Genomic DNA, 27,086 nt, shown 5'->3' with positions numbered 1-27,086 from the left:
GCCGTGTCGTCTCAGGCTAGTTAGCTGTGCAAAAGCGTGCGTATTAGCAAAATCCCTCCTTTTCTCATCCCTATTTTGTATTAATGATCCTTCCCTTAACACGCAATTGTCCTCCCTTTTGTTGTCCCTGGCACACGACTAATGACTCGTTGAGATCTTTTGGCGCCTCTCCGGGCTGTGCGGATACCCCGCCACCAGGAGGTGCTGAAAAGATCGGGACCCCTCTGTGTTGATTTATTTATCTGTGTCTGGATTAAAGCCCGTATACCTGATGAAGGGGATGTCAGAGGAGCTTTGACAGCCACAGAGGCAGCAGAGTGTGTGCGATTTGGTTGCCGCACCGGCAGAAACAAGGAGTGTCGATGGCATCTTTGAAGTCTTGACAGACGAGAGCCTCTGAACATCCCCTTAATCTTGCCTTCCCTCAGAAAGGCGCGCGAGCAGGAAGGCTTCTGAGCGCGCTCGGCTCCCTGTTTGCCTTATTCTCTTAATGACACAAACCATTCATCGACCAGGCGTGATAGCATTTCATCTGGTATAATGTGCGCTGGCTGCCGACTTCAAACGGGCCCCGCCGCTTCCCCGCGTTAAGCTAGCTGCAGACGGCGAGAGTTGGGACAGCGAGAGCGCCTTGACGGGCGGGCGGGATGTCTGTGTAGTGCGCGCTGTTTGATTGCGCTGATTGTTTTCGCGAGCCCACCAAAAGCAAATACAAGGAATCTGCCGTGTACGATTGTCTGGAAATCAGATCACTGGCGAGGAGAGAGAGAGAGAGATGTTCCGCACTTGAACTGCCTCCAGTGCTTCGCAGGGACCGTAATGACCCTTGAACTTTGAACTGTTTCCATTACCATCCATATGTTTCGATACAGGGCAAAAAGCATTTTTTTACCTGAAAAACTAATAGCAGCAAGGAAGGAGTAGAATATGGCCGGTCGATGGTTTAAGAGTCGAGCCGCTGGGCAGGAGGAGGCGCCGGGGTTAATTACTCGATTACCGAGCGGCTCAGGCAGGAGCTGTTTAAACAAGCCCCAGTCAGCAGGGGATTAGGCCTCATTACTCCGGCTAAAGTTGCGCCCACGACCCTTCCCCGCCGCATTTCACCGCGGGTATGTCAGCCGTTCGGGGGGAATATTCATACGTAGGAAGGGAAGGAAAAAGCGATTAATCCCGAGCGGCGGGGGCAGGACACGTGAGAGGAAGACGATGCGAACGACAGGGCTTATCTCCCGAGCATCGCCCGCATCTCACCTGAGCTCAGCCCACGCTACAATTATCCCCCAAAATGTCAGCGCGTCGTCAGATTAGCATCGCGGCTCGGGTTTCCCTCCCTCCCGTCCCGTCAAAAACAACCGCCCTCCTTCGGACGTCCTCGGTCGGCAGATCGTCACCGTGCTCGTCCTCCGGGTGTCTGATGGCACTCCGATAATGACGGCGCTCTCGTTTGCCGCAATCGCGGGATGATTGAAAATTAGCTTGATGTTAGCCGAGTGCCAGGGGTCGATTTACCAGGTCCGCAGGGCATGAAATACTTCAGGTTACAATGACATGTAGTCAGTCAAGCCGCCAAGAGATAAACTTGTCCACATAAAAAACTGGTGCAGCTTCCTTGAGTATTACACGGCTCAGACGGATCTGACAATTTGTGACAGAAAGAATTTAGAGCAGCTAAAAGCGGGTCTATGTTGTGGCGCAGGTGGTGTAACGCGATTTAGGTGGATGACAAACAAGTTGGCTGTGCTCCTTCCCATAACGGCGCACACACCCCTTTCTACCCAGTCTAACTCCTTAACAACCGTTTCTTCTCCACGCTCTGGTGATAGTCAAAATGTTTTATGCATCTACGTTTCCAGTAGTCACAATAAAAGTAAAAAAAAAATAAAAAACTGCTTTCTCTGGCTAACTTCCAATTAGAAGAGTCAACTGTGTTCGGAACTATTTATTATTTTGCAATATTTGTGCGAGCTTAGGTTGCACACTTGCAGAAATGCATTTTTTTTTTTGGGTGTGTGTTTTGGGTCTGTCACCTGAAACAATAAAAGATAAAACAAAAAAAACATCTCTCCAGAGGGGCCCGCCAAAGCAGTTGATGAAGCCCCCATTTCATATGAATCAAAATGCCTTCTTGGCTTAAAGGCCGTGCTCACAAAACTGTGATGTGAGTTCAAATCCAGAACAGCGATTCTATTATATAATTGAGGGCAAGGGAAAAAAGAAAAAAAAAATCAATGAAAGCAGCAGGATGTGGCAGACACAGCTCACATCCATATTGAGATTGTACCGTCTTCGATCTGTGTCTGGCTTGCGCTCGGCTTCGGCGGCCTAATCACACAAGGAGCGGGTCGATGGTGAGATTTAGCCAGTGGCGCTACTGAACCTATCACACCAGCCGGTTTAAAAAATAAAATAAAAAAAAATACACACGCACCTGAGATCCTCGCTCGTTCAGCGCTTTAAAAAGGCGGTTGGAATTATTTTAAACATAGCCCGAGGTCAGAGCGAGATTCTCCGCTCCGGTTAGCAGAGCGAGCTGGAGGTGGCGCTAAGTACAAGAGAGGCAAACAGGATATTTATCCTATTGATTTTCTCAAGTTGAAACAAGAAGATTTAGAGGGGCTTGACTCTTAAAATTCCCAAGGAGCCGCCCGCTCTCCAGCTCCACGGCCACGAACACACACACACACTCACGGTGAGCAAAACATCTCGGCAATGAGGTATAAGGGGCCCTGAGCTGCTGCCGAGTTGTGTTGTGCTTCGGAATGATGCGTGTCGGAGGGATCATTAAAGCTCATGCGAGGTGTGTGTGTGTGTGTGTGTCGAGGTGTGAGTCATGGAGCTGGAGGTGCGGGTAGACAACAGGCAGGAAGGTTCTGGAGCTGGGGCTTTTGTCTCGGATCCAAGGAGGGGGTGACAGAAAATGTGTGGGACTGTGACTGCACAGTTTCTTCTGTTGTGAATTGAGATCATTTGGCTCTTTTTTATTTTCAATCTATTTTTTTTTAAGTCTGTAAATAACTTTAGGGTCAAAATGTGAAGATGATGATAAATAGAAAATTTTAAAAAATGCCGTTTTAAAGTGACTCAGCAGATGAATTGTTTTGCTAATGATGTCATCTTTACAGATTTCCAACCAACCAATCATCAAGATGGAATCTTCAGCCAATCCAGGCTCAGCGACGGCACAAACAAACACTTGGGACTAAGGTAAATTAAGGATTTTCTACACACAACTCACCTGTGGTCCAATTTATTGTAAGCAGAAGCTAAATTCGAGCACCTTTGCAAAATTAGTATCTACCAATGATCTGAGTTCTCCATAAATATGAATGTGAGTTTTTTATTTGTGATTAATTTACCACCGAACGGTCTGGGGTGTACTTTGTCGCTTATTGGGGGGGGTGGGGGGGCGGACTTGGCTGCTGTCACACGTCTGAGCCCCCCCCCCCCCAGCTGCCGCCGGGTCAACATGCGGGTCCAGCTCGCTGTCTGGCCACCCCACCCTGTGACTCCTCAGTCACGCCGGCGCCCATTACTCATCAGTCGGGAGGAGACGGCGCCGTAATCGTGGCCCGATTAACGGCCCCTCTTGACGAGGCTAATGGCGAGAGACCTCGTTTGCATGGCATTATCTTAATTGAGCCCGAGGCCTGGCCTCAAAACAAGGCCGAGATGATGTTACTGATGGATGGTGGCGCCGGTCCGGCGGCAAGCGTTTACCTGACAGCTATATTAATTAACGGCTATCGCCTTACACGGGCTTTAACGGGGATGAATAAGTCAGCGCGCTGACGACATGGTTGACACGGCTCCCGCTTTTAATGGAAGCGCGCGCACAAGCGGGCCGGCCATCGGATACGATTACCTAATTCCTAAAAGGAGGAAACTGAGCCAGCCTTTCCTCGTACATGCCTTTTAAATAAATCACCGCACAAAGTCATACTTTGAATTGGGAACGGGGATGACTTTTTTTTTTTTTTAAGAAACACCAACTTCAGTTGTTAGCTTGGCTAGCTAACAAAAACAATCGTCGAATTTACTGTCCGCCGACGTTTTCGATGAAGCGGGTCAGCCGGGTTGCTCTTTTGTTATGTAAAGTTGGGCCACACGATCCAGCAGGATAAAAAGGGCAGAGAAAAAGAAACCATTCAGATAAGCTTCCCTTCATCAGATAATTAAGGATCCCTTTGCTCCAGTTTCCTCTTCGTAGCATGAGTGTCTGATCAGCTTTCAAAGAGCTCATCAGTCGGAGATGCTCCGGCGAACCAAATGTCAAAGATTTGTCCGTCAGTCATCAGGATGACTACAAATTTTCTTTTTCAAATTTAATTAAAATCTTTAGATCGCTTCAGATGTGCATAATTGTCACGTTTGGTTTTTTTTTTGGTGTCGACCAAATTTCAAAGTCAACCAGACTTTTTCAGAACTTTCTTTATTTTGTCACAAATAAGAATTCCGAATCCCGCCTAGCAACCGAGGCCCCGCGCCGGGCTACACAGCGTCTAATTAATTGTCGCTGCCTTCTAATTGCAACGACGCCTGGCTTATTTTCGGCTGTGTTTCCCCCACCTCGGCGCACCTTTGCTCTTTGTCAAAACTTTTCCGCCACCTGTCAGTGCGTCCGACTTGCCACCCCCTCTCCCCCCCTCCCCTCCCTGTATCCCCTGCTGCCAATTTTTAACTACACTCCACTCTGGCCTCTGCTCTACTTGTTACAGCCCCAACACGAGTGCAAACAATCAAAGTGTTTGGCAACGCTAAAATATGCATGGCTATCCATGACAGACAGATAAAGCAGGGCAATTAGCCACGTAATCCTAGAGCAACGTGCCGAATCGGCCGCCTCGGCTGTCCTCCCGCCCCTCCTTCCCTTTACTCTCTTGCTCTCCATTAGTTAAATGTACACTGTGTGTCGTCTCCCCATCAAATCAAGTAACACTTCGCCTAATTGGCTTATAAATAATACAGCAGGGCTCCGCATTATCATTTCATCAGTGGTAAACATTGCCGGGGCAGTTGCTAAAGAACCTATCCCTCATTAATTTCTTAATTTGGGGAAAGGCGAGGAATGCCGACAGAGTCTTGAGGTGAGAGGAGAGGAAAATGAGCCAAAGGATGGAAGGAAACAAAACAAGGCGTGTCGGATATTCAAGCCGGGGAATTTTGTCGGCGCCCCCCCCCGCGCAAGAGGTGACGGCTGCCCCCGTCGCCCTCGTTTTTCACAAACACGCAAATAAACACACATTTTTCCCTCCCCGGCCCCAATTGCCGATTCTTTTTTTATACCAAACTTAATGAATATTTCATAACAAGCAACATAAATATGCATTCTAATGCTTTTTGCACATTACCGCTATTTTCTTCTTTGCCCGCCAACAAAAAAAAAAATACTCATTTTATATTCTGCATAACCGGCCTCTGAAATTATTTCTCCTCCCCAACTGTCACCACCAAATAATAATTTTTTTTTTTTTTTTTGGAGCAGCTTTAACTTGTTAAAATGCGTTTATCCACGAGAGAGGCACGTTCGTGTCTAATTTCAGTCAACAGCGACAACTGAGGTCTCCTGCCTGATGAAATCCTTTTAGCAAAAGGCAGTGGGTACCCCCCCAACCCCCCTCCCACTCCTTGGCAGGTAAATGTCACTCAAAACCACCATTATATTGCATAATGCACTTTTAAGGCAGTTTTGCATGGCCTGTGATAGACGTTTTGAAATATGAGGTGTGAGAATATGACTCTGATCTCGGAGAGACAGATATTAAAGCAAACTCTCAAATGAGCCATTTCCCCCACCCACCCCCGCTCTCTCCACTTTCCGCTCAAATGTGGCATCGAAGGGGGGGAAAAAAAAAATAATAAAAAGCAGACACCGAGAGCCCTTCCGCCTTCAAAAGGAAAGTTAAGCGCAGCACGTTTTCGGCGAGATTTTGAAAAGCCAGCCACCTGAAGGCAATCTGTCTCGGCTGGAACCCGACTTGTCAGCGCCGGCGAGAGCTGTCACGGCGACGGCGCGGCGCTGATGGAGACAGACATCCGTCATCCGCCGCTTCCACCTTGCGCACGTCATGTGATGTCTCGCAGGCCTGCTGAGAAGCCTGCTTCACTTAAGATGTGCTTAGGCGCCTTCTGGTCGACTTGCAAACGGGCTTTTTGTTCTCCCGTTCCCTCTCATCTTTGGGTTGAAAAACATTTACTAAAAAAAAAAAAAAAATCAACTTTTACCATCCATACGCAATGAAGACATAACTGTCCATCAATCCCTCTCGGAGGCACATCAAACGAATCGTAACGAAACGAGACTTAACACCAAGAAAAAGCAGCGGCGAGACCTCGATTTAGAATTCCAGAATAAACCGTCAAGCATTTATTCCCGTTAGTGAATTTAAGAGGACCCATTACGCCGATTTTAAGAAACAATTTTGTATTCTCGCATGTCACTTGAGGAGATTGGCGTGATTTTTTTCATTTGAATGTCAACAATGAATGCAAAATGGATCAAATCGACACACTTCTCGCGTAAAGGTAGCGAGGGTTTGTTAAACGTCACCGAGGTTAAGGCAGCCGTAACCTGCCCACCCCTCCCCACTTAATTATAGCAGAACAAGAGGCGAGACAGGGAGCATGTTGAGAAGTGAGCTTAATTAATGTAGCAGTAAAAAGCGGCCCTCCCTCTCCATGTCCTTTCTGCTGTTCAGTATTAGTTCCACTCGGGTGCTCTCCGAGCCACGGACAAATCGGGACTCTAATGATGGGACGCACAAGCGCCCCTTCAGCCCGTCTCGGGTCACTGACCGCCCCCCCCCCCTCCCTCCCTGGGGGACGGCAGAGCAGGAAAGTCAAGCAGTTATGTTCGCCCGTTCAGCGCCGCAGTGCGGGAGACAACCTTGCATATTGACTTCATTAACACCGACACACACTTTGTGTGTAAATGTGTGTGTCTGAAATGTGTAGACAGACAGCGACGGCGGCCGTTTTTGTACGAAGCAGAACCCAAACCCACGTAAAAGCGATCGCATCAGGCGACCGAACGAACCGATACCCTTGAGACGATACTCGTGTTCCGAATCAAGTGGAAACAAAAAGACGATCAGATGGAATTAAAGGTGTGACAAAGGTTCTGTCAGCCCATCCCCTGCGCTAACATAAAGGGGATAAATATTGGATGCAAAGAGAAGAAAAAACTCCGTTTGAAGCCTCGGGAGGGGAGACGGGTGGGAGGGGAAGCAGGTAATTACTTTATTGTAGGACGAGGATCAACCCAAATCCGCCGACGGAAACATCGTCACATCCGAGACAGAAAAACTTGACCCCATTGTTATGTCTATTAACTATTAAATTACTTTTAAAATCAATTAATCTGTAACTCTATTTTTAAATCAAACAATATAAGTTATGGGCCCAGTAGAGTACTGGAGTACATACCCCCCTCCAAATTAGAAAAAAAAATGCCTTAAATTGCATTAAACAATATGCTCACACGCCCCCCCCCCCTACTTGATTAGAATTAGAATCACATCTGGCACCGTGTTCTGTCCCTCATTACTGCCGCATCTCATTACGAGGCGCTCCATCCCGCGGGAGGCAGCACGGCGGCGGCACGATTTTAAGCACACTTTTCACTTTCTTCCTGCCTCTTGCTCATCTCATCTGCCTCGCCGTTTCTTCTATTCTGCGTTTACATTAGCGGAAGTCCTCATCTAAGAGAATGACTGAGCAACCCTCCCCCCCCTCCCTCCTCCCCCCTCCCACCACACGACTTGGAAATTGTTTTACGCTGCCAATTAAAGTAGGTAGGCTGAGATTTTTTTTTTTTCCTCCTCGTAAGACTATGTTTTATTCAGAAAGTATTATTTGTTGCGCTCCAAAAAGAAAAAGTAGCAAATTACAAAAATAGGTCTGGCGGTGAGTAAGTTCCACTTACTTGAGATAAAGGTTCGGAAATACGGGGGAAATGTGAAAAAGAAAAGAGGCAACTTATTTATGGTGTCCTCAAGTTCTACTGAATAATGAAAGGCTCCAGATATAACCACATTTCAAACTTGCCTTTGTATTTTATGCAAACACTGAGAATTTCTTTTTTTTTTTTTTTTTTTTGGGCGAACTGGAAAAAAAAAAAAGTCAAAAGTTTTGAGTCGGCATGCTTTTAGCTCATTAAAATAGTAATTCAAAGCTTCCGCAGCTTCATTTACGAGCTCAGCCGGTGAAGAAATACAAGCGTCCACATATCTTCAAAGACTTTTATTTCCAATTTTAAAACATAAATAAAAACTCTGTGATGAAAACATTCCGACGATTGTAAAAACTGAGGCGGTTGCGGGAATTTGCTCAAACTGTCGTTCGCCTCTAAATCATGGGCGAGTCGCAGAGCGAGCAAGACGTCTTGAGGATCTTCTTGATCCACTGTGGCTCTAGTGGAAACAAATCAACAATACGATATAAAAACTACGCTAGAAAAAAAAAATAGTCGTGGGTTATAATTTCGAAAACGGCTAACCGTCAGGTTGTGGCATTCCGGAGATGCCGTCCTGCAAAAGGCAGCGTCTGAAGCTCAGAGCCTGGCACGCCTGGTAGGACAACACGCACCTGCGCGAAGACAAATACGACAAATGAACCAAATTTGCTTTGTCTGTGGGCGGGGCTTGTCTGATCCTACCTGAGCCACACGTGTCCATTTGGACACACCGCTTGCTTGTGGTCGTTGAAGGGCACCGCTTCTTGACACAAGCTACAGCACTCCGGGAACGTCTGCTTGTTCATCTTCTTCTTGATGTGACCGATCAGGACCTAATGAAGCAACGGATAATTATATCGGTACCTTTAATCCAACCCCGAAGATGGCGTCACCTCTGCATTTTTGTCATGGGAGTCCTTCAAAAGATACTCAGCCAGGCCGCTGGTGGGAATGCAGGTCTTCTCGGTTTTCTGGGTGTTGAGGTAGACCTCCCCGAGCAACCTCTTTATGTTCTCCTTCACAAGGTGGCTCTCCACCAAATTGATCTTCGCTCGCACCCGCTCCGCCGGAGTCTCCTCCTCGGCCGCGTTTGAATCTTTGTCCTCTTTGTCCTCGTCCTGCTCGCCGATGAGCTCTCGAGAAGGTTTCCAATGGTGGTCCGTGAGCGGCATCTGAAGTGACTGGTAGAGAAAACGGACCAAGTAGAGCTTCAGGCGCCAGAAGTAGGGAGAGCCCACGTCTCGGGTTTTCTGATCAAGCTCCTCCTGCAAGGCCTGAGGAATGCTTTTGTTTGTTAGAATGTTCCACCTGACGAGGTCCAGCAGGTCAGCCTGCTTGTACAGGTTCTCCGTGGGGGATTTGAGCAGAAGCTCGGCCGCCGTTTCCGGCGATTTTAACGCCATAAAGTGCACCTGGTAGTTCGTGTGGAATGAGTGGAAGGAATTCTCCAAGCCTTGCGTGCTGACCAGCGCCATGTATGCTTCATTGTGGCTCAGCGCAATCCCGTGCAGACGCCGGTTAGCCAAACCTTCGGGGCACGACATGGCCTCCTGTTGGAAAGCCAACGTTTTTTCTGTGAATTTGGGCGTCAGCTTCTTGATCCAGCCGTCGGTGGAGCACGTGTAGACGGTGCCGCGTTGGCTGACGGCCAGCGAGACCACGGGGAGGGAGTGGAGGCCCACCACGTGCGAGGTGTGCACGTTAAGTCCGGTGGGAGAAATCATGAGCAAACACCAGAAGATGTAGCAACCGCGGGACGCCACGATGACACTGCAGTTGCTTTTGTCAAGCGGGCGGACCAAGGAGACGCAATTGATGTTCTCCGGCGCGATCCGGTCGCACTCCTTCCAGAGGGCGATGGGGTGTCGTAGGGTGAAGTAACCTTTGACCCCCGTTAGAGTGACCGGCATGATCTTAACGGGGCCCAGCTCGCTGCCCACGATCAAGCCGCTTATGCGCCGATCTGCGTATTCATACTCCCACCAGGCCAGACCGCTGGGACTGCTCTCACCCGAATCGATGGCTTCGTAAAAAACCACGTCGGCGCCGCTTTCGAAGGGCAGAGCAAACTTCCACAAAACGAGGTTGCCGTTTTCCATCAGGACGGCCAGGAGGACCATCTCCACATTGAGGCAGGAATTATCAGGCTGCATCTGTTTGATCTTGTAAACGCTGGACCACTCCATCCTCACCGGCGTCTGCATTCGGTACCTTCGCCGCAGCTCCTCCGAGTCCAAAATGTTCTTCTCGGGCAGCTTGCCGTCTTGTCCGGCGTAGCCTCGTTCTCGTAGCATCTGGCCGTACTTGGCGCTGAGATCGACCAGCGTGGTCCATTCCAGACGCTTGTGGCTGTGATGGACGGTGAGTCTGTGGTCAAGGGTGAGACACGCCAGCAAGCAGCGCCCGCTGGAATCGCAACCGAGGGGCGACCAACTAGCGTATTTAATTCCTTTGTATGAGACTCCCGAGGGGTTCATCACGCGATCCCAATTGAACTCTTGCTTGGTGGGGAGGTCAGGATGTGTTCTCAAGTGCTTCATGGCTTTAACCTGCTCTTTTGGGGGTCCAACCTAGATAGTTAACACACAAACAATTACAAGGAGAAATCCAAGATCAATATACTTGAGTCAGCATAGTCTGTTTAGCTACCCCTGAAACTAAAGCATAATTACCTGCATTTCGTAAGCATTACCGGGGACGGGAATGGAAGTTCTGTTGAATATCAGCTCCTGTTTGCTGCTGTGAATGTCGCAAACTAGCTCCATGACTGTCAACGAGTTGGCCGTGCACACTGCTAGCCGATGATCCTGCGACCAAACGAGCGGCTGCGTACCGGTCATCGGCGACAAGAGCGAGATTTGCGGATCCCGCTTTACCGCCACGTCCCGCGTGCATGCGACGCTATCATCGGCAGTTTGGAGATCCATCTGAATGAGGTCAATCGTGAGACGAGTGTCCGCAACATCGGACTGCTCGTCGGGGGCCGCCATATTTGTTGTTTTGGGACGTGACGTCACGGGCTACGTCACTTCCGGGGTGGGTTATTTTTTTTAATTCATACTGTATATTTGCGTTATCTTTAATACGCGTTGCTTATTCGTTTGACTCTCCGCATTTATTTAATTTGTTGCTTTAAATTAGACTAAAATTGTCTGCTTAAAATTTCTTGGATTTCCTTCTAAGTAGAGTACAGTTGCAAACTTGCTAAATTAATTAGATAGGAAATGTAAATACAATGCAAACGTATGCTCAGTGGATATAAAGAAATCTAGCCTGTTAAAAATGCCAGGTTTTAATTTTACACCAGAAAAACCTGACATTTGAATAGCTGTGTGCAGACTTTAATAGTACACATGTCCAAGCTCCACACACACCATTTAAGAAGAAATCTTCATTGCCTCTAACACTGCTGACTAAAATTATACTGAAATTATAGCGGGGGGAAAAAATGTCTATTGGCATAGATCCTCGGCTCAAAGTAAGATTATAAAAGCACACACAGACTGTGCAAACATGTTCATCAAATTGAGAACGAGTGAAAATTCCGCCGATATATTACCAAAAGGCTCTTGTAAATAAGCATGCCGCAAACTCAGAAACATGCCGAAAGTCCGCTGTACGACAAGTCAAGTAGACTAAACTAAGCCTAAACCTAAATACCGCACATACGTTGCTATTTATTTGCGTTATCTATTTGCATTTATTTTGTTTGAGCTGTCATGGGAAGGAGCAGAAAAGAAGATTGTTTCTTATCTCAAATACCCTCTACCCTGATTCCTGTGTCGCTCTCAAAAATAGACTCGTGGTTGCTAACCTTGGGAGAGAACCAAGCTTCAAACAAAACGGGCCAATTGAAAATGCCCGCCCTATTCCCAAATAGGCTTTATCCGCTCCTTCCCAGATGGTTTTGCGAGGAGAAAGGTTGTAAGCCGACTATTCATTTTATGTCACAGCTGTCATACCCGAGTAGGCGTCAAATAAATATTCCCGAATAACCGCGACGGTGAGTACATCTTGGTTGATAGTCAACCAAAACGTGTCGGGCGAGGCCTTCCCGTGTCTCCGTCACTTTAATGTGAAAATGTAAAACACGTTTTTATGCGCGAGGTTGCGGAGTTTTGACCCGGCAGCTGTCAGCTGATCAAAACGCGGAAGATGTTGTCCTTTGAACTCAGCACTTCGCTTGAATGCCAATCACATACTAAACATTTATTAGCATGGACTGGATTGTTCATCGAATCAGACGATCCACTCATCGGCCAATCGTGTTGCATAATACGATCTGTTCTTAAAAAGGTTCGTCGACCTTAAATCCGTGTCTCGAAATGTCACGTGACTACATTTTGTTTGCTTTATGACTTTAGCAGAACCCTGATGCAGCCCAACAAGATCGCTTTGGACAGCGTGTCAAGGACTTGCACATTCTTCCTCTAATGAAATGAGATTAGATGAAACTTTAATGATCTCCACCGGGAAATTTGCTAATCTACATGACACATTCATTCAAAGAGGCGGAGTCTAGCGCCGGCGCTCCTCAGCGACATGGCCGTCACTTTGTGAGGGGAAAGAGAACCCGTTCCACGCCCGGAAGACCCGACATCTGTCACGTTAGCCGTCCGCTGTCAGTCAGCGCCGATGACGAATCGCCCGCTGTCATTTGACAGCGTTAATTAAAACAAATAGGAACTCTGATCACAACATGGCTCGGGCGTTGGTTAGAATACTTTAGCAGATGTTCCCGGGACGGGTCAGAGGTCAAAGCGCCGCGGCGGCACGCGGGGCTGACGAGTCGCAGGCAGACATTTGTCACGGCCCCCTCGACACCCGAGATGACGGCGGGATTTTTCGGCAGGCGGCGGAGTTATTTGTCACAAAACAAATGGTTACAAATGTGCTAGACAAATATAGGATAGCACGCCCACTTTGTTTTAACGGCCCCCGTTTCTGCGTCTTTTGTTTCGATAATCGAAATGAAAACATGAAAGGCGGCGACGGCGGCGGTATGTTTCATTGTTAATGAAGCGTGTCGCCGATGAATATTTCACACACCTGCTGTGTGTCTTTGCTGCCTTTTGACTGGGGACCCAATCCCACGTTGCCATGTATGAATGTTGGATTAAACATTCATCATGTGCTGTCACAAAACTTTACCCTCGCCTTTTCCAACAGGCCGGAGAAGATTTAAAAAAAAAAACATTTGGTCGGCTAACATCGGAGCACTCGAGTCATGATCGAAGGTGTAATGTGGATTTCTGGATACAAATGAGGTCATCTCAGGTCAATCCCATCCGCCGTGCTGGTGATTACCAAAAAAGCTTCTTCATCAACATCTGCTGCCGGCTGCCTCAAGTGCCTTACATGTATCTGGCGTGGAAGCCTGCAGGGACGTTTTGATGCACGCTTCATCATACACGTTTTAATCACTCAGTCTCTCTCAGACACGTCCCGGGAGGGCGCCGCCGCTGCAGCAAACACGGAATTAGCCATAGCATCATGCTAATGAAATGCATTTAGAGCATATCGGCGAGCTTCATTCGGTTCCGGAGATGCGATCACGCCCGCGGGTCGCCGCGCCCGAGAACAGCCGACCTTTGCCCCGCCCCCCCTTTTCTCCACTGACAGCCTCTAAGCAGCCACGCTTCCGAGATGAAGAAAGCAAATCCCTCCGCTCGACAAGATATTACATCGGTGATATCGGTAGGGAACACAGCGGTGGCCTTTTGTTTAGCTTCCCTCGGGGGATGCTCAGTCACCTGTTAAAGGTCAAGGTGATGGCATGGATTTGAGGGAAAAGCCGCCGCCGAGGAATAAACATGCTGAGAATGGCTATAAACGCGGCGGGCCGGATGGAAGCTAGTTACGGTGTCAGTCGCGGGATTAACAGGTGATCCACTTGGAGGGTTGTCGAGTTGGATTCCGACGCAGAGCGGAACTTTTTGGCTGTTGTTGAAATTTCGTCTTTTACTTTGATGGATTGCATCTCAGGTTGCTGGCAAACTCAGGTAGCCGGCGGCTGTTGTGTCTTTTTTGACCCAGTGTGGGCAGCTGGCGGTGGGCAGGGCATGCCCCGTGGCAGTGCCAGGGGAAGGCCAGGAGGGCCCCGGCCCCGGCCCGCTCCCTCGTCTCTCTCCGGCTCTTGCTAATGGAACGGGGGCTCGCTCGTCCATATGGCGCTCGCGAGTAGAAGCGCGAGAAGATTGCGAAGCTTGGCAGCGTGGAAGTCACCAGGCAGTCTCCCGTTAGATATTGAACAGGACAGGACCAGACCTCGGGCCATCGAGTGGCTGGCCCGTCTTGTGGATGTTGATCGGAGTCGATGTGCACCTGCACCGCCGGCCTGCTAGTTTGGACGTGACGTTGGTCCTCCTCTCTGGATCGGGAACAAAAGCCACCTCTTGCTTGGCCCCTCCCCTCCCGCCTTTCTGCTTTTTATCGGTGACATCTGCCGCAAAACAAACTCGCTTAGCAAGAGGAATGATGTGTCAGCGGAAGGTCCTTTAGCTCGCGCCGCTAATCTGTCACACGCCGCTCCTTGTTTATCGCTCGCTCCGGTGCGGCCGTCGGCCTGCCGGCTGCTTGCGCCGCGCCGTAATGGCGACAGATGCTGAGCGGCGCAAGTGTGAATCTTGACGACTTTTCCCCTCCCGCAAACCTGTAAATTACAGCTATCGGGAGTCATTAGACCTGATAAAACCGTTCTCCTTGATGACCTCGGAGATGAACGCGCAGTTGTGGATAGTCGGTGCTACCAACTGGGGCGATTTTTAGCTCTGCTGTTAAATTGGTCTAACCTGTATACTAAAAAAAAGTTTTTGTTGAATTCATTTCATTTCGTCACACTGAATAAAATCCTCTGGATTCCGATGTGCTTTTTTTAAACACATTCATTCATTATCCAAACTGTTTTAGCATCTTAAAAAATGATATTTGGATCCAGATGATTTTCAACGACTTGACAAATTGTATAAATTCCACACTCTATTTTTTGCAGTGTGGTAATAAACATCCAGGAAGTTTTGTGGCTATTTTTTCCAGTTTTGACCTTTTAGGCATTCTGCCCTCTCATTTTGGACTTGGGCCCGAAACCCCTTCCCGAAACTCCGCGATGACTTTGAAGCGTCTAATAGATGTCCGAAGCTTGTCATTAGTCGTCCTCTACGTCTTTTTGCCGTGCGGTCGGCAGGACGGACACGTCAGTCGTCACCTTCCCTTGCCCTCCCATCTTGTCTGCCCGAAGGGACAGAAGGAAGGAAGGGCCCATGCTCCTTTAAGTAGCCCGCGTGACACCAAAAAGGTCGCGTGGCCCGGTCTTGTCACCCACTCTCTCTCCTCCACCCTCAGCGCTCACTTCCTGACCAACGGAGCCAATGGCCGTCCACCCCTCACCTTCTCGTCCGAGCCGCAATCTGTCACCGGGCACCAGGAGCCGCCGCCCCGCCGGCCGCCTTCCGTACACTGCGGTAATGGCTTCTGGCAGCCCGAGTAAGATAAGTAACAGGCAAAAGGCAGAACGGCGGGGGGGGGGGATGAAAAGACCGACCCTCATCCAAGATGGCCCCCCCCGTTTCACCCGCCACTTTTCCCGCTCCCCGCTTTGGCCAGGTCGCTTTGCGCGATACTTCAGTGAATAAATGAGTCGTTTTAATCCGACTGACAAGCTGGCATTGCCCGGCCCTGCCCTCCATCTGTACTGGCGGCCAGCGCAGCAGCAGGCCCCTCCAGCTTTGCCCGCGTGCCAACCCAACACGCCGCTAGCTCATCCTGGCTGTAGCTTCACGGACAGAAGGGTTCGAGCTCTGCGTGGCAGCTAGCCTCTTCCACCAAACGAGCTATTTATATAAGAAACGGATTAGCTGAGGGGAAGCTTTGATGAACTGGAAAAAAATCACAAATTTGCTCCCGTCTTGCTCCGGTGCACGTTTGAATCGCTCGTCTTTGTAAATGGGAAGCTGTGGCCTTTTTTTTTTTTTGGCAAATCGACTTGAAAAAAAAATGTTCATCCCGAGGGGCTCATTTCTGCTCGGTCATTGCAGCAAGAGCCGCTATGCAAAAAAATAAATAAATAAATAAAAAGCTTCAGGGTTGGAAAACACTTGGCTGCAGGAGGTGCTAAACCCTCTGCTCCATTTCCACTCCCCACAAGCGCCTCTCTTCGGCCATGTGTCACCTCCGAGTCGTTTTGGGAACGCACCCGCTAACGTTTGAGCGGCCAATTAAGCGTGGGGTCTCAGTACGGCCACCCGTCTGGGTTCCGTTCAGGCTCGTCACGCACACACACAAACGCCCACACACACAGTCAAACAGTCATTTAGGTCCACATTACCTCCCGCCGTGTTATTCCTTCTCATGCTTACCTCCCCCGTCCGTCCTGCTTTTTTCCCCATTTTCCTCCCCCCCGATCCGATAGCGACTTATCTTTAGAATTAGAGGTTATGACAATTAAATGCCCCAAAAAAATACAGTTCTGCCCTTATTCGACTGTTGTCGGGTAAATTAGGGTCATTCAATCCATCCATAAATAAAAACAATATATAACCGATATATATACAATGATTTAATAAACATTTAGCTTAGCGACTAGCTAGCTTCTAACGTCGTGTTTAGCTCCCCTTTGCCGGTTTCATCAAATCCTCGGAGGTGCCCCCCTTTTTTTTTTCACTTCAACTAGAGTCAGCATCCACTGTGAATCCGAGGCTTTCTGTTTTGCTACTTTTGCTGAAAGATTAAGCACTGTTTTCCCAAATTAGCCTGGAAAACTTTAAAACAGCCACATAAAAGGGAAATATTATTATCCTCAAGGTCGAACAGGCGCTCATTATCACCCAGATTGAATAATTACGGAACTTAAGAAGTGGAGGGAATTAAAACTCCAGCCTTTTGAAGTGTTTAAGGAGTGTTTATTCCCTTAACTGGAGTGAAAGTGCAGCGCTGGATAATTTAGGTTACAGGCGGCTCGGCGGTGACAGCTGGGCAGCGTCGAACGCCAACCGACATTGTGGAGCTCTGCTTTTTTCTTTTTTTTTTTTAATGAAGTAGGTTAATATCCGGGAATGGCGTTTAATGTTTTATTCAGCGTGGACAGTGTAAAGGGACGCAAAGTGTTTTGGAGTGCAGATGGGTTCGGGTGGAAGGTTTTACGGCATTTCCCCGCAGGCCGCCGGCGTTAAAGATCGGCTGGAAAGATCCTCCGGAGGCCGCTTCGTATTAAACAAGCGCTTTGTCAGCGTGCCATCCTTATTATTCATTACAAATAAATACTTAAGCACTCTGAGCTTAGCACCCTGCTGCTTTACTTCACGTCCTAACTTTTTTTTTTTTTCTCTAACCTGGTTGTCCCTTTTTTCGGGCCCCCCCCATCCCCTCCCCTCGTCAGTGTTGCGGTGCCCTTCAACTCAGTAGAGCGCTGCGAGCCAGCCAGCGACTGGTGCCCGTGTGCCAAAGCTTCCCCGCCTCGTGTCCCAAATTCTCTGCCCTCACCTGAAGCCCCGGCAGAGCCTTTGTTGTGCTTCCCCAGGATGAAAGCCGTCCACCTCAACTTCCCCTTCCATCTTCTTTCTTCAAACACAACAAACACTTTCACACAAACACCCTGGAGTTCAAACGCACACTTCTGCCCAAGGCATTCAAGTAAAATTCTGGCCCACTCCTCGTCTTCCGCTGCAGACTTTTGGAAGGTGATTTGATTTTTTTTTTTTTTGTCTGCCTTGGCGGGCTGGCCGAACGTGTTCGCTAGCTGATGAATTGCAGGCGAGATGCGGGCCGGCAGCCGGCGAGGAGCGGCCAAGTTGCCTTCTCGCTGGCTGCTCGCGGAAATCAGAGAGACACAGCTGACAAGTCTATTTAACACCAAAACGGGAGGAAGCCAGATTGCCACTGTGCTCCGGATAATTGATACCTTCGCCATCAGGCCGCACCTCGCCTTGCCTTACGCTCGTATCCATTTACATCAGCGGCGGCCGTAACACTTGAAAAGTTCGTCCCCTCAACTCCATTACGCTAATTTACTTTCCGAGAAGATTGCGTTCGATAATTTCCGCCGAGCGCGTCGGTGAGTTATCGTCTCCTTAAAGCTAAAGCAGCGTGCCGCCCGCATTTCTGTCACAGGCCGGTGGGGGCCCGCGAGCTGGAGAGCCCTGTTGACTGTTAATGCCGATTAATTACAGATACAAACCGCTAATTAGCAGACCAAACACTGGCGTCCGTACAGTTTGTTTCCCCCGCAGCAATTATTGTGAGTTCTAACACAAAGAGACAGTAAACCCGAGCTGCCTTTCCGACACCTTGCGGCGGCGTAGCATTTATGCCAGCGTCCCGCCGCCCCCTCCCCCCCTGACTCGGCGCCACACCATCCTCCACACAAATAAGTAAGCGGCCACAAAGTGTCGGCCAGCCTTAATCCCCTTTTAATTTCCTTGTGGGGCCAGCGCCAAGGCTCTGGCTGCAGAGCGAAGCCGGGCGGGCCCCTGATGGCACGGGATGGCCGCGGCGACAGGCAAGAGCAGGCCTGGAGATCTTTACTGGGATCCCGGCAAAGAAAATACAATAACCGCACTCCGCCACCACTGTTTGCCTTACACTTGAGTGGGATTTAGCTTTGCCGAGCACTCTGTCGCAAGTATGCGCACACACATGCACGCACAGGAGGACTGTCCTTAACCAGCTCTGGACATGTGATTGCTCCTTTTTCCTCCGAGGACACACACACACACACTCTACTCCTATATGCATATATTAAGCATGCTCTTCAGCACTCAATCACAATCCAAGATGAGGCTATTTCTATCTTAATTTATACAGGTTGGGCCCAGCTTAGCGGTGATCGCCACACAGCTGCCCCATCCCGGCAATGCCAGCAAGTATGATCTCCTTTTGAACAGCAATTTATTCTCCTCAACCACCGTCGGAAAGTAAAGGTCCCGTCATTAAAATGGATGCTCTCTCCGCCACGCATCGCTGGAAAAAAAGGGCAGGCGAGCCGACCGACCGACGCCGTTCACGTAATGAAAGGCGTCCAGCGTTGGCCCGCCCGCGCCTCTTTGTCGCACGCTCGCCCCAAAAGGTGGCTTTGAGCGGAACAAAATGGAGAGGCGCTGCGCTATTGTTGCAGACTAAGGAATTTTTCATGACATTTACACACACAGCTGGGGATTTAGCTCCCCAAGCAGCTTCATAACATTCGATAGATGAGCTCCGGCGTGCACCGGTAAATGCGTCACTTGCGTTTTAAAGGTGACGAACGTTTGGAGTCAAATTCGAGAAATGAAGAAAATAACATTTTTCTTTTAATTGCTCCCTATCAGGTGAATATTAAAGCATATGTTGTGACGCATAAATCGTTCTTAGAGGTGGGGGGGGGGGGGAAAGAGAATATTTAATCAACTTTCTCTCGATAATAACTGTTTTCCATTTCTCCCCGCGAAGCTCTTTACGGCAACATAAGGAGTTCGCCCAGCACCTCCGTCCGCTCTCATTTAAGGCTAATTCCTGCGTGGCTGCCGATGTTTGATCCCGTTGCCCATCTGAAGTAATTAAAGGGTTATTAGTAAACAGATATTCACGCTCGCTCACTCTTGCCAACTGTTTCATGCCATCTGCTACTGGCGTGTGCGCGTGTGTGTGCGTGCGCGTGCTTTGACATTGGGAGGAAGGATGCTCCCGAACGGGCCGCCGCGCTCTCATCAATTCCAAACACGACCGAGCGGCGTCATTTTAGGCCACGGAAAATAAAGCGGCGTATTAGTTTGCTCGGGAAATTTCAGATCGCAATGTTCAGTTCTTTTTTTTTTTCTTCAGATGACCGTCTCCTCCTTTCTTTCGTGTCCCTATCTCCCCCCTCCTCCTTCTCACCCCCCCCCCCCTCCTCCCTCTCGCTGCAACTCTGCCCTGATGCCTGTTTTTATCCTTTTTTATTTTCAGTAATATAGAAAGGATTAACCCTGCCGGCCCCTCGATGGTTACAGTTTCATTTTATTCTTATTAAAATCTTAAGAACCTACTTTATTATTCCTTTTCGATACAACCTCAATAATCCTCTGCCTGCCCGTGAGTGAAGTGGGCCTGTGTGTGTGAGAGTGTGTGTGTGTGCACGGCATGTGTGTGTAACAGCCACAGAAGACCCCAGTAAGTGTGTGTGACTGGTAGCAGCACATCCTGGTCACAAACCGAATCAGCTTTTTGCACATTTAAGTATTAAATAAGTGTCACAAAATGACACTGTGAAAATTTCAAATCTTGCATCTTTTGGTTTCTGCAGCTGTAATTCCTGGCAGATATATTTTGCTTCTTTTTTTTTTTTTCTTCCTCCACCGAGAAGGCTATTACTGCTGATAGGTCTCCGGTGTTTGCTGTGATCTTTCTTACAGCGCGCCGCATTGATTTTATGAAACGTCTGATAAATCTCAGACAGGAGCGAAGCTTCCTCGGATCACGCCGCGCGTGTGGCTGACCCCGGGGCGAGCTTTATTTTGAAAAGCAGTAACAACCTCATCGGTTCAAACGTAGGCTAGCATTTCTACCGTTGAGGCAGATAATAACACCAAAAACGTCGTGGGAAATATAAATGTATTCAAGTTTGGTGCGCTTAGCGGGTGGCAACGCAAGATGGCCGCCGTTGTTAGTCCATTCTATACAAGTGCATGGAAGGTCATGTAACTTTTGTGTTAACTCCAAAGTATTTCTCGGCAAGCTGAGGTGAAATTTTGAAAATAGCTCTCGTGTTTTATTTTCAAACTCCTGCGTCATTGCTCACTTGATGTCATGAACCCAGCATTTAGTTCATCTGTAGGCGTTCCGTCACGAGCAAATCATCTTCATTAAATCTGCGCTAGCGCTCCAAGGATTACACTATCGACTTAGCAAAAAGGTCAACCATATTTGATTCGCTCAAAGGTTGATATTTATATCCATCTGTTTATCGACTCCACTTTCACGAGATTGCCGGAGCCGTCGACATTTGCATCCGCGCTGTTTTTCCTCTCTTTGTCCCCGATTTGCGCACGTTGCCAATTTCTCATTTTGCAATGCGTTATATTCAAACGAGAAGAGAATAGCTGGGGGGCAAAGTGCGTGGAAGTGTTCCATTAATATTTTGCTCACATGAATAAACTCATCTGCCAATCGGAAGATTAAATCTCAGCCGATGTAATTGTCGAGTAACTTCTTATTCGAGTGGTCATGTTGCCATCTTGCTTCTCTGAGCTCCACCTCCTTGCAAAGATGGAGGACCCCCCCCTCCCTCCCCCCCCCCCCCCCCCCCCTCCTGTGTGCCAGGGTCACACTGTCAAAATGACTCTTTTTATTACAGTTCATAAACAGCGGCTCCCCCAGTGGCCTCGGGAAATTTCACATAAACTTTGATCAAACAGACGTTAGCCTCGTCGGTCCACTCCCCGCCTCTCGGCGCGCACCAAAATAGCTCCGCTCAATCACAGGCAGAGAAAACACGGCGAAAACAGTGCAAATAGCAAGGCGCTCGCTGATATACCAAGTCATTATTGACCACGACGGCGAGGGAATAGATCTCATATAAAAACAATAAGTTACTCTTTGCCTTTTCCCCTCGGCGAGCCCGGAGTAGAAGTGGAAAAAAGGAAGGCTCGCGCCAGCCAGTAAACTTGACGGCTTAGAATTAATCGCTTCGAGGGGAGCTTCATCTAAAGTGATAAAAGCAGCCAAAGTCAAAAGCGAGCCAGCGTGTGTACACGGAGGCCGGACCTTACGAGAAGATCTCCCTCGTTAGCCGCCGGCCCGACGCAGTTGAGACAACCTAATGGACGTTTCGATTCGTAAAACTCGTCGGTTGCACAAAATGACATGAAGTTTTTGGGAGTTTCTTCTTAAAACACATTTTCCCTTTCTCTTATTCAGTCGCCGTTCTTCCACTTTTATCTCTTTGACCCGTATTTTGTTTCGGAGTATTCTGCCTCCTGTTTTCTTCTTAATTGCGCCTCGCTTTGTTGTCAAAGCACTTTGTAAACAAATTGTCTTTAAAGGTGATGTATAAATAGTGCTCTTATTCTCACGATTGGATCAAAAGCTACCCGGTAGTGAATCTAAAAACAAAAAAAAGTCCAAACTAAGAAAAGCCAAATTTGTGACATGAAAATTGGATCTTATAAATGCGGATTTTTATAGGACGCCTGTTTATCTTTGTACTCGTGTCAGTGTTTACAAATGCGTTGGAATTATTCTGGATGTTTGTCCCTCTCAGCGGATAAGATGCTACTGCTGCAAAAAAAAAAAATTGTTATGAGAGCAGTCAGGAAAAGTTGATTCCCATAAAGAGGCTAACTTGGGACATCTGTTGTGAAGCGCCACTTGAATCACGATTCACTGCTTTGCAAATTTCCGACTGCACAACACAACTAGTGTGTGTGTGTGTTTTATTTTTTACAGCGCTCCAGCAAGCGGGAGAATTTGTTGTGTTTTCTCCGAGTCTTATTACGAGTTTGGGGACTCTTAAAGCGGGACTCTCCGTACCCATCAGGCCTCGGCGCCTTTGTGCGAAGACGACAAGCGTGCGAGTCGGCTTCCCCCGATGAAAACGCACACACCCGCCGCCGCCGCCGCCGCTAAAGAGGTTAAACTGCCGCGCCTGGCACAGCCAATTGTATTGATAAGCGTTTGAAGCTGCTTTCCTCTCTGTGCCGCCATCACGCGTCACGCTCTTTATTTGGCTTGCCACTCCAGGCAAACTTCAAACCTGGGAGAGCGTGTATTCCTGTACTCAGGTGTATATAGTCACGTTTGTGTGTCTGTGTGTGTGTGCTGAGCCAGAGCCCTTTTGGCTGCTCTTTGTTTGCGCTGCCTGGATTCCATAAACCAGGCCTGTGATCTCCCAGGCAACATGCCTCCGAATTCCTCCATGTAAATATATCGCTGTCACTTTGTCTGATGATGAAATGAGCAAGAGGAGAACGAGCCAGGCAAGGGAAAGCTCCTCAAAGACGGCGTCGGCCATCTTTGAAGCGGGACCGGGAGTTCCTGGTGACTTTGCGTGGGATCTCTCTCGCCGTCTGTCGTTATGCGCTTGTTAGCCCGAGGTCCTCGTCTTGGCCCGGAGTTATAGCCGTGTCGGGCAGCTGTTTGGGCCAGCCCTAGGGGTCCTCGGAGGCAAATGGCATGTCAAGGAGTGGTCACCGAGGTAGATTGTCTCGGTCGCGCTCGGCTTCACCGCCACCGGGCTCACTTGTCCAATTAGGGGATCTTTGGCCCCCCCCTTTAGGTCCCCAACCTGTCCTTTTGACGGATTCTTCAATGTGTCTGGCTCGAGCACACCTGACACCCTGCAAGAACACACACGCACATGTGTATGTGTGGCCTCGCCAATATAGGAGCATCTCCAGTAACACGTTTAATAATAACGTTCCCCTTATTTAATTTTCAAGATATTTTCTGTCGCCGTACAAAGACGAAAATATGACTGGCTAATGTCCCACTAACGCAATTTTTGAAATAATTCATTCGGCGTTCACACAACAATGCTTTAATTAGTGAATGCTGCTGAGGTTTTTTTTTTTGTCTTGCTACCAACCGGTGTGCTCTCTTTCTCTTTTTTTTTCCTCTCTCTTGCCTGCAGGCTACAAAAAAACATCAACAATCACCTTGCTGCCGGAAACCTCAACGGCGCCCTCTCGACATTCCCGATATTTCACTTTCTTTCCCAATCCGAGCGCTCCGTGCCGTGTGGCAAAAGAGAACGCTTTGAAAATGCGTCCGCGCTAACATTTCACTTTGACATCTCGTCAGTAACTCCAAACATTTTCACATCCACTCATTTAATTAACTCTCCGAAGAAGGCTGAATTTAAAAAAAAAAACTGGACAACCACATTGCTCCAGTTTTATGCAAATGAGGCTGCTCCACATTTGAACTTTATCGTATGTAATCCCACATTGCTCCCGCTAGCGAGAACCTGTAGCTTGACTGACATGACTGATTTGATCCTTTCACTCAAACTAGCTAACAGTCCCCCACCCCACCGTCTTGACCCCCCCCCGAACGGGCGGAGGGAGGCCGTTTCAAAAATGCGTGGTCCTTCGTTGCTCTCTGCCCTCCACCAGGAGACAAAGTATGAGAGAGCTGCCAGACATCACAGGAAAAGCGCTGTTAAAAATACATGTATAGCACCCCTCATCATTTATTGATGACCTCTGCTGCCTTTATGTTTATGAGGTGAGAGGCCTCCCCATGGCTTCGCTCACTGACCCCTCAGGTTGCCCAAGAAACTGCCTCTTCCCTTTTAATTTAGCACACTTAAAAATAAATTTAGGGCTGGACCAGTCGGATGCGCTTTTCAAGTTACTCACAAAATACGTGGCAATTAATTTGCAGCGGGGACACGCGGTCAGGGAAGCGCAACCTCACCTGCTTGACAATAAGGAAAAAATTTGTGTAGCAGTGTGTAGCAGTTTCATGTTTAGCAACCATTTTGTGTGTGGAGGGTATTTTTCCTTCGAATCATCAATATTTGATTCCCAAGAATTTTATCCATGGGCTTTACCCCTTGACAAAACCCAGCAGAGGACTGTTTGGGCCCGACTTGTTTGCTGCCTAAAGGGGCTGCAGTGTGAAGTCAAATTGTGTGAGTTCAAACAATATTTAATGTTTTTTTTCCCGAAAAGGTTTTTTTTTTTGTCAGAGCATCACATTCAGGGTCGTGCAGATGTATTTGTTGTTTCAGGTTGTGCTCTGGTCCCAGAGGCGTTTCCATGGCTGGCTGCATGCTGGAGGTCAGGGCCTCAGGGGTGTGGATTTTTTTTTTTTTTTTTTGCAATGTCATCTGGTTGAAGAGGCCGGTCACGCTCAGGGATGAGCGAGCAGCGAGGCCTGTGCTAACAACAACTTATTGATTGAATAATCTGTGTCATCTGATGTGGATATAGCTTACAGCGCCCCCCTGCTGAGCACTACACAGGTTTCATTACCCGCTGGTGTTGGAAACATCCCGTCAAGATGTTTTTTGTTTTTTTTTGCTCCCAGGGCTTCTTTTTATACACTGCTATCATTTGATAGAAGTTTGAGTGATCTGAATATAGTGCTGACTTGACGTTGACGTCAGCCATATTCTATTAACCTGCTGCACTCGTGCATCTTTCAGGCTGTAATGGATGAAAAAAAAATATCTGGTCTGGCACCTGTGGCTTTTGAGCATATTTCAGAGGGGTGCCCCTGCAGCCCCCCCTCCCTCTAGCTCTGCCAATGACCAAAACGCACTTGGTTTGCACAATCCTGTAAATCAAACATTATCATTGCTCCAAGATGGCTGCCTTTTGGGCTTCCATTCACGACGACCCTCGTCCATCTGGAAAAATGGGTGATTTCCGGTCTGCAAAGCAGCAGGTCCTCCTCCTCTCCTCCTCTTGCGCCCCGCTCCATCCCCAACCCTCCGTCTGATCCGAGAGGAAAGCTTTCATTATTTGCCCAGATTGGGATGTCAATCCCCGCGCCCCTGACCCGAGTTGTAGTTGTAGCCCGTCATATTGGGCAAATGATTAGTGGGGTTATCTCGCCTGCAGTCTGCACGTCTCGCCTTGCTCGTTCCTCGCGGGCCCGACGTACCTCCAGGCAAGGATGCGCTTCCTGGGCTCTGCCATCATTTCCACTTGCTTCTGCTTCATCCTCATCTTCGTCTTCTTGAGGCTCGCTCTGTTCACCAATCAGCTCCTTTTTTCTTTTTGGAAGATAGTTCTAATGCATTTGGGAAAGCACATGATGCGGGGGAAAAACTTTGGCTAAACATTTCAGTTTAGGGGAATTACCACTTGGTCTATTTAGAGGAGGTGTCTTTAGAAAATAATGATGACAAAATGTGTTTTGAGACCATTTAAATGAATTGGGTTATAAATTATAAATTGTGACACACTAACATCAGTTTTTATTTCCTTCAACAGTCTTTTTTCCAAACTGTGTTATCATTACGATTAGGAATCCTCGGGATTAAGAAAAGTCACTGATCCTTTGGCTCTCTCTTTGTTTCTTTCTTTCTTTTTCTTTTTTTTTCCTCTCCACATGTCGGGAGCTCAACGAGACTCCATCCGCACTTCATTAACCCTGAGCTGGGGACAATCCGTGGGAAGAGCCGGGGGATTTAGTACCAGCCTTTCACATGCAAAGAAAAGAAAAAAAAATAGTCACCCAACAGAGCCCCCACCCCGCCCGCCCCCTCCTAATATAATCACATGTAGACTTTCAAGACTAACCTTTTATTGGTCATTATGTGAATCAGACACGGCTCGCTATGATGAGTCTGTAATGATCTTTTGGCAAGTTGGGAGGCGTTTCATTCCCCCTCCTGTTGGCTCAGTCCACGCACGCGGGCCAAGCCGTCACTGTATTTTTAATGCAATTTTCCGCTTCATAAACGCGCCAGTTATCAGGCCGTCAGTCTGATCTTTCACGGTGGCGAGTCCGCGGACGACCGCTAAGTGGAGGGGGGGCAGGAACAGGTGCCATGCGCGGGCGGGCGACAGCAGGGGGAGCTGCCTATCAAAGCCATTATCGACTTTCAATTAAAACCTATTAAAGTCTTTTGTTCTAATCGCTAACATCGGCTCGCCCGGCCGCATCTGAACTGATTTGACCTCCAAAAGAAGTCGGGTATAGCAGACTTGGAGGAGAAGAGGGGGGGGGGGGGGGGGGGGGGTATATAGCATCAAGCTGGAGGAAGGGGGAGGGATGGGAGGGAGGGAGGGAGAATCCGCTACCGCTGACCAGCTGTCCCCTGCACGCTGATCCCCGGCCTGCAGTCAGCTCCAAGGCCGCTCAGCAGCTGTCGGGCCGGCCTTGGAACCGCAGCGAGCATCCAGCAGCTTCAGCGAAGGGGAGGATGGAAACAATCAATTTCCAAATGGGATCATTTAGGACACTTAAACAATTGCGCACATGCCATTAATATTTCAGCTGGTGCGTTGTTTACGGAAAACCAAGTAGTGGTGCTGCTGTTAATTTAGGGAAGTGGTGGGCACTTAAATTCATCAGCCTTTTGACAATTTACAGATATGCAATATCAAAGAAACGTTTGAATATATATATATATATATATATATATATATATATATATATATAAACTGTCAAATCAAAGGAGGGAAATGTGTTGATTCCAATTATTCTCTCACAAGCGTCCTCCGCAATGTTT

General features: G+C 48.4%; 1 protein-coding gene and 1 long non-coding RNA gene across 6 annotated transcripts in view; one reads left to right on the top strand and one right to left on the bottom strand.

The window, feature by feature from the left end:
• The window catches only part of LOC148389418 (uncharacterized), a 54,982-nt gene that overhangs the window by 17,323 nt on the left and 10,573 nt on the right, over positions 1–27,086 (top strand). The window contains exons 4-5 of one of the 5 annotated variants that reach the window (XR_015861787.1): positions 3,123–3,204; positions 23,529–24,248. This is a non-coding gene — a long non-coding RNA (uncharacterized LOC148389418). Of the gene's footprint in view, positions 1–3,122; positions 3,205–15,292; positions 16,103–18,748; positions 19,177–22,345; positions 22,458–23,528; positions 24,249–27,086 lie in introns of those variants that run through there. The other 4 variants (XR_015861788.1, XR_015861789.1, XR_015861786.1 and 1 more) reach the window with 4 other exon arrangements.
• On the bottom strand, positions 8,224–10,967 carry gtf3c4 (general transcription factor IIIC, polypeptide 4). The gene is made up of 5 exons (XM_088392667.1): positions 10,624–10,967; positions 8,845–10,521; positions 8,654–8,784; positions 8,495–8,583; positions 8,224–8,408 (listed from the first exon to the last, which is right to left on the bottom strand). Exons 1-5 carry the CDS (start codon positions 10,939–10,941, stop codon positions 8,344–8,346), a joined length of 2,280 nt encoding a protein of 759 aa, XP_088248793.1. The 5' UTR covers positions 10,942–10,967; the 3' UTR covers positions 8,224–8,343.

The sequence above is a fragment of the Syngnathus floridae genome, chromosome 12 (assembly GCF_059516105.1).
Source record: "Syngnathus floridae isolate MCC-2025c chromosome 12, RoL_Sflo_1.0, whole genome shotgun sequence".
NCBI lineage: Eukaryota > Metazoa > Chordata > Actinopteri > Syngnathiformes > Syngnathidae > Syngnathus > Syngnathus floridae.
This window is presented reverse-complemented; position numbering and strand designations above follow the sequence as displayed.

Bases quoted from the DNA above. Each gene is read 5' to 3' on its own strand.
- gtf3c4 (XM_088392667.1), bottom strand. From the start codon at position 10,941: ATGGCGGCCCCCGACGAGCAGTCCGATGTTGCGGACACTCGTCTCACG. The intron at 10,522-10,623 runs GTAATTATGCTT...TTAACTATCTAG, and splicing joins GTAATGCTTACGAAATGCAG to GTTGGACCCCCAAAAGAGCA. The intron at 8,409-8,494 runs GTTAGCCGTTTT...TGTTTCCACTAG, and splicing joins CGGAATGCCACAACCTGACG to AGCCACAGTGGATCAAGAAG.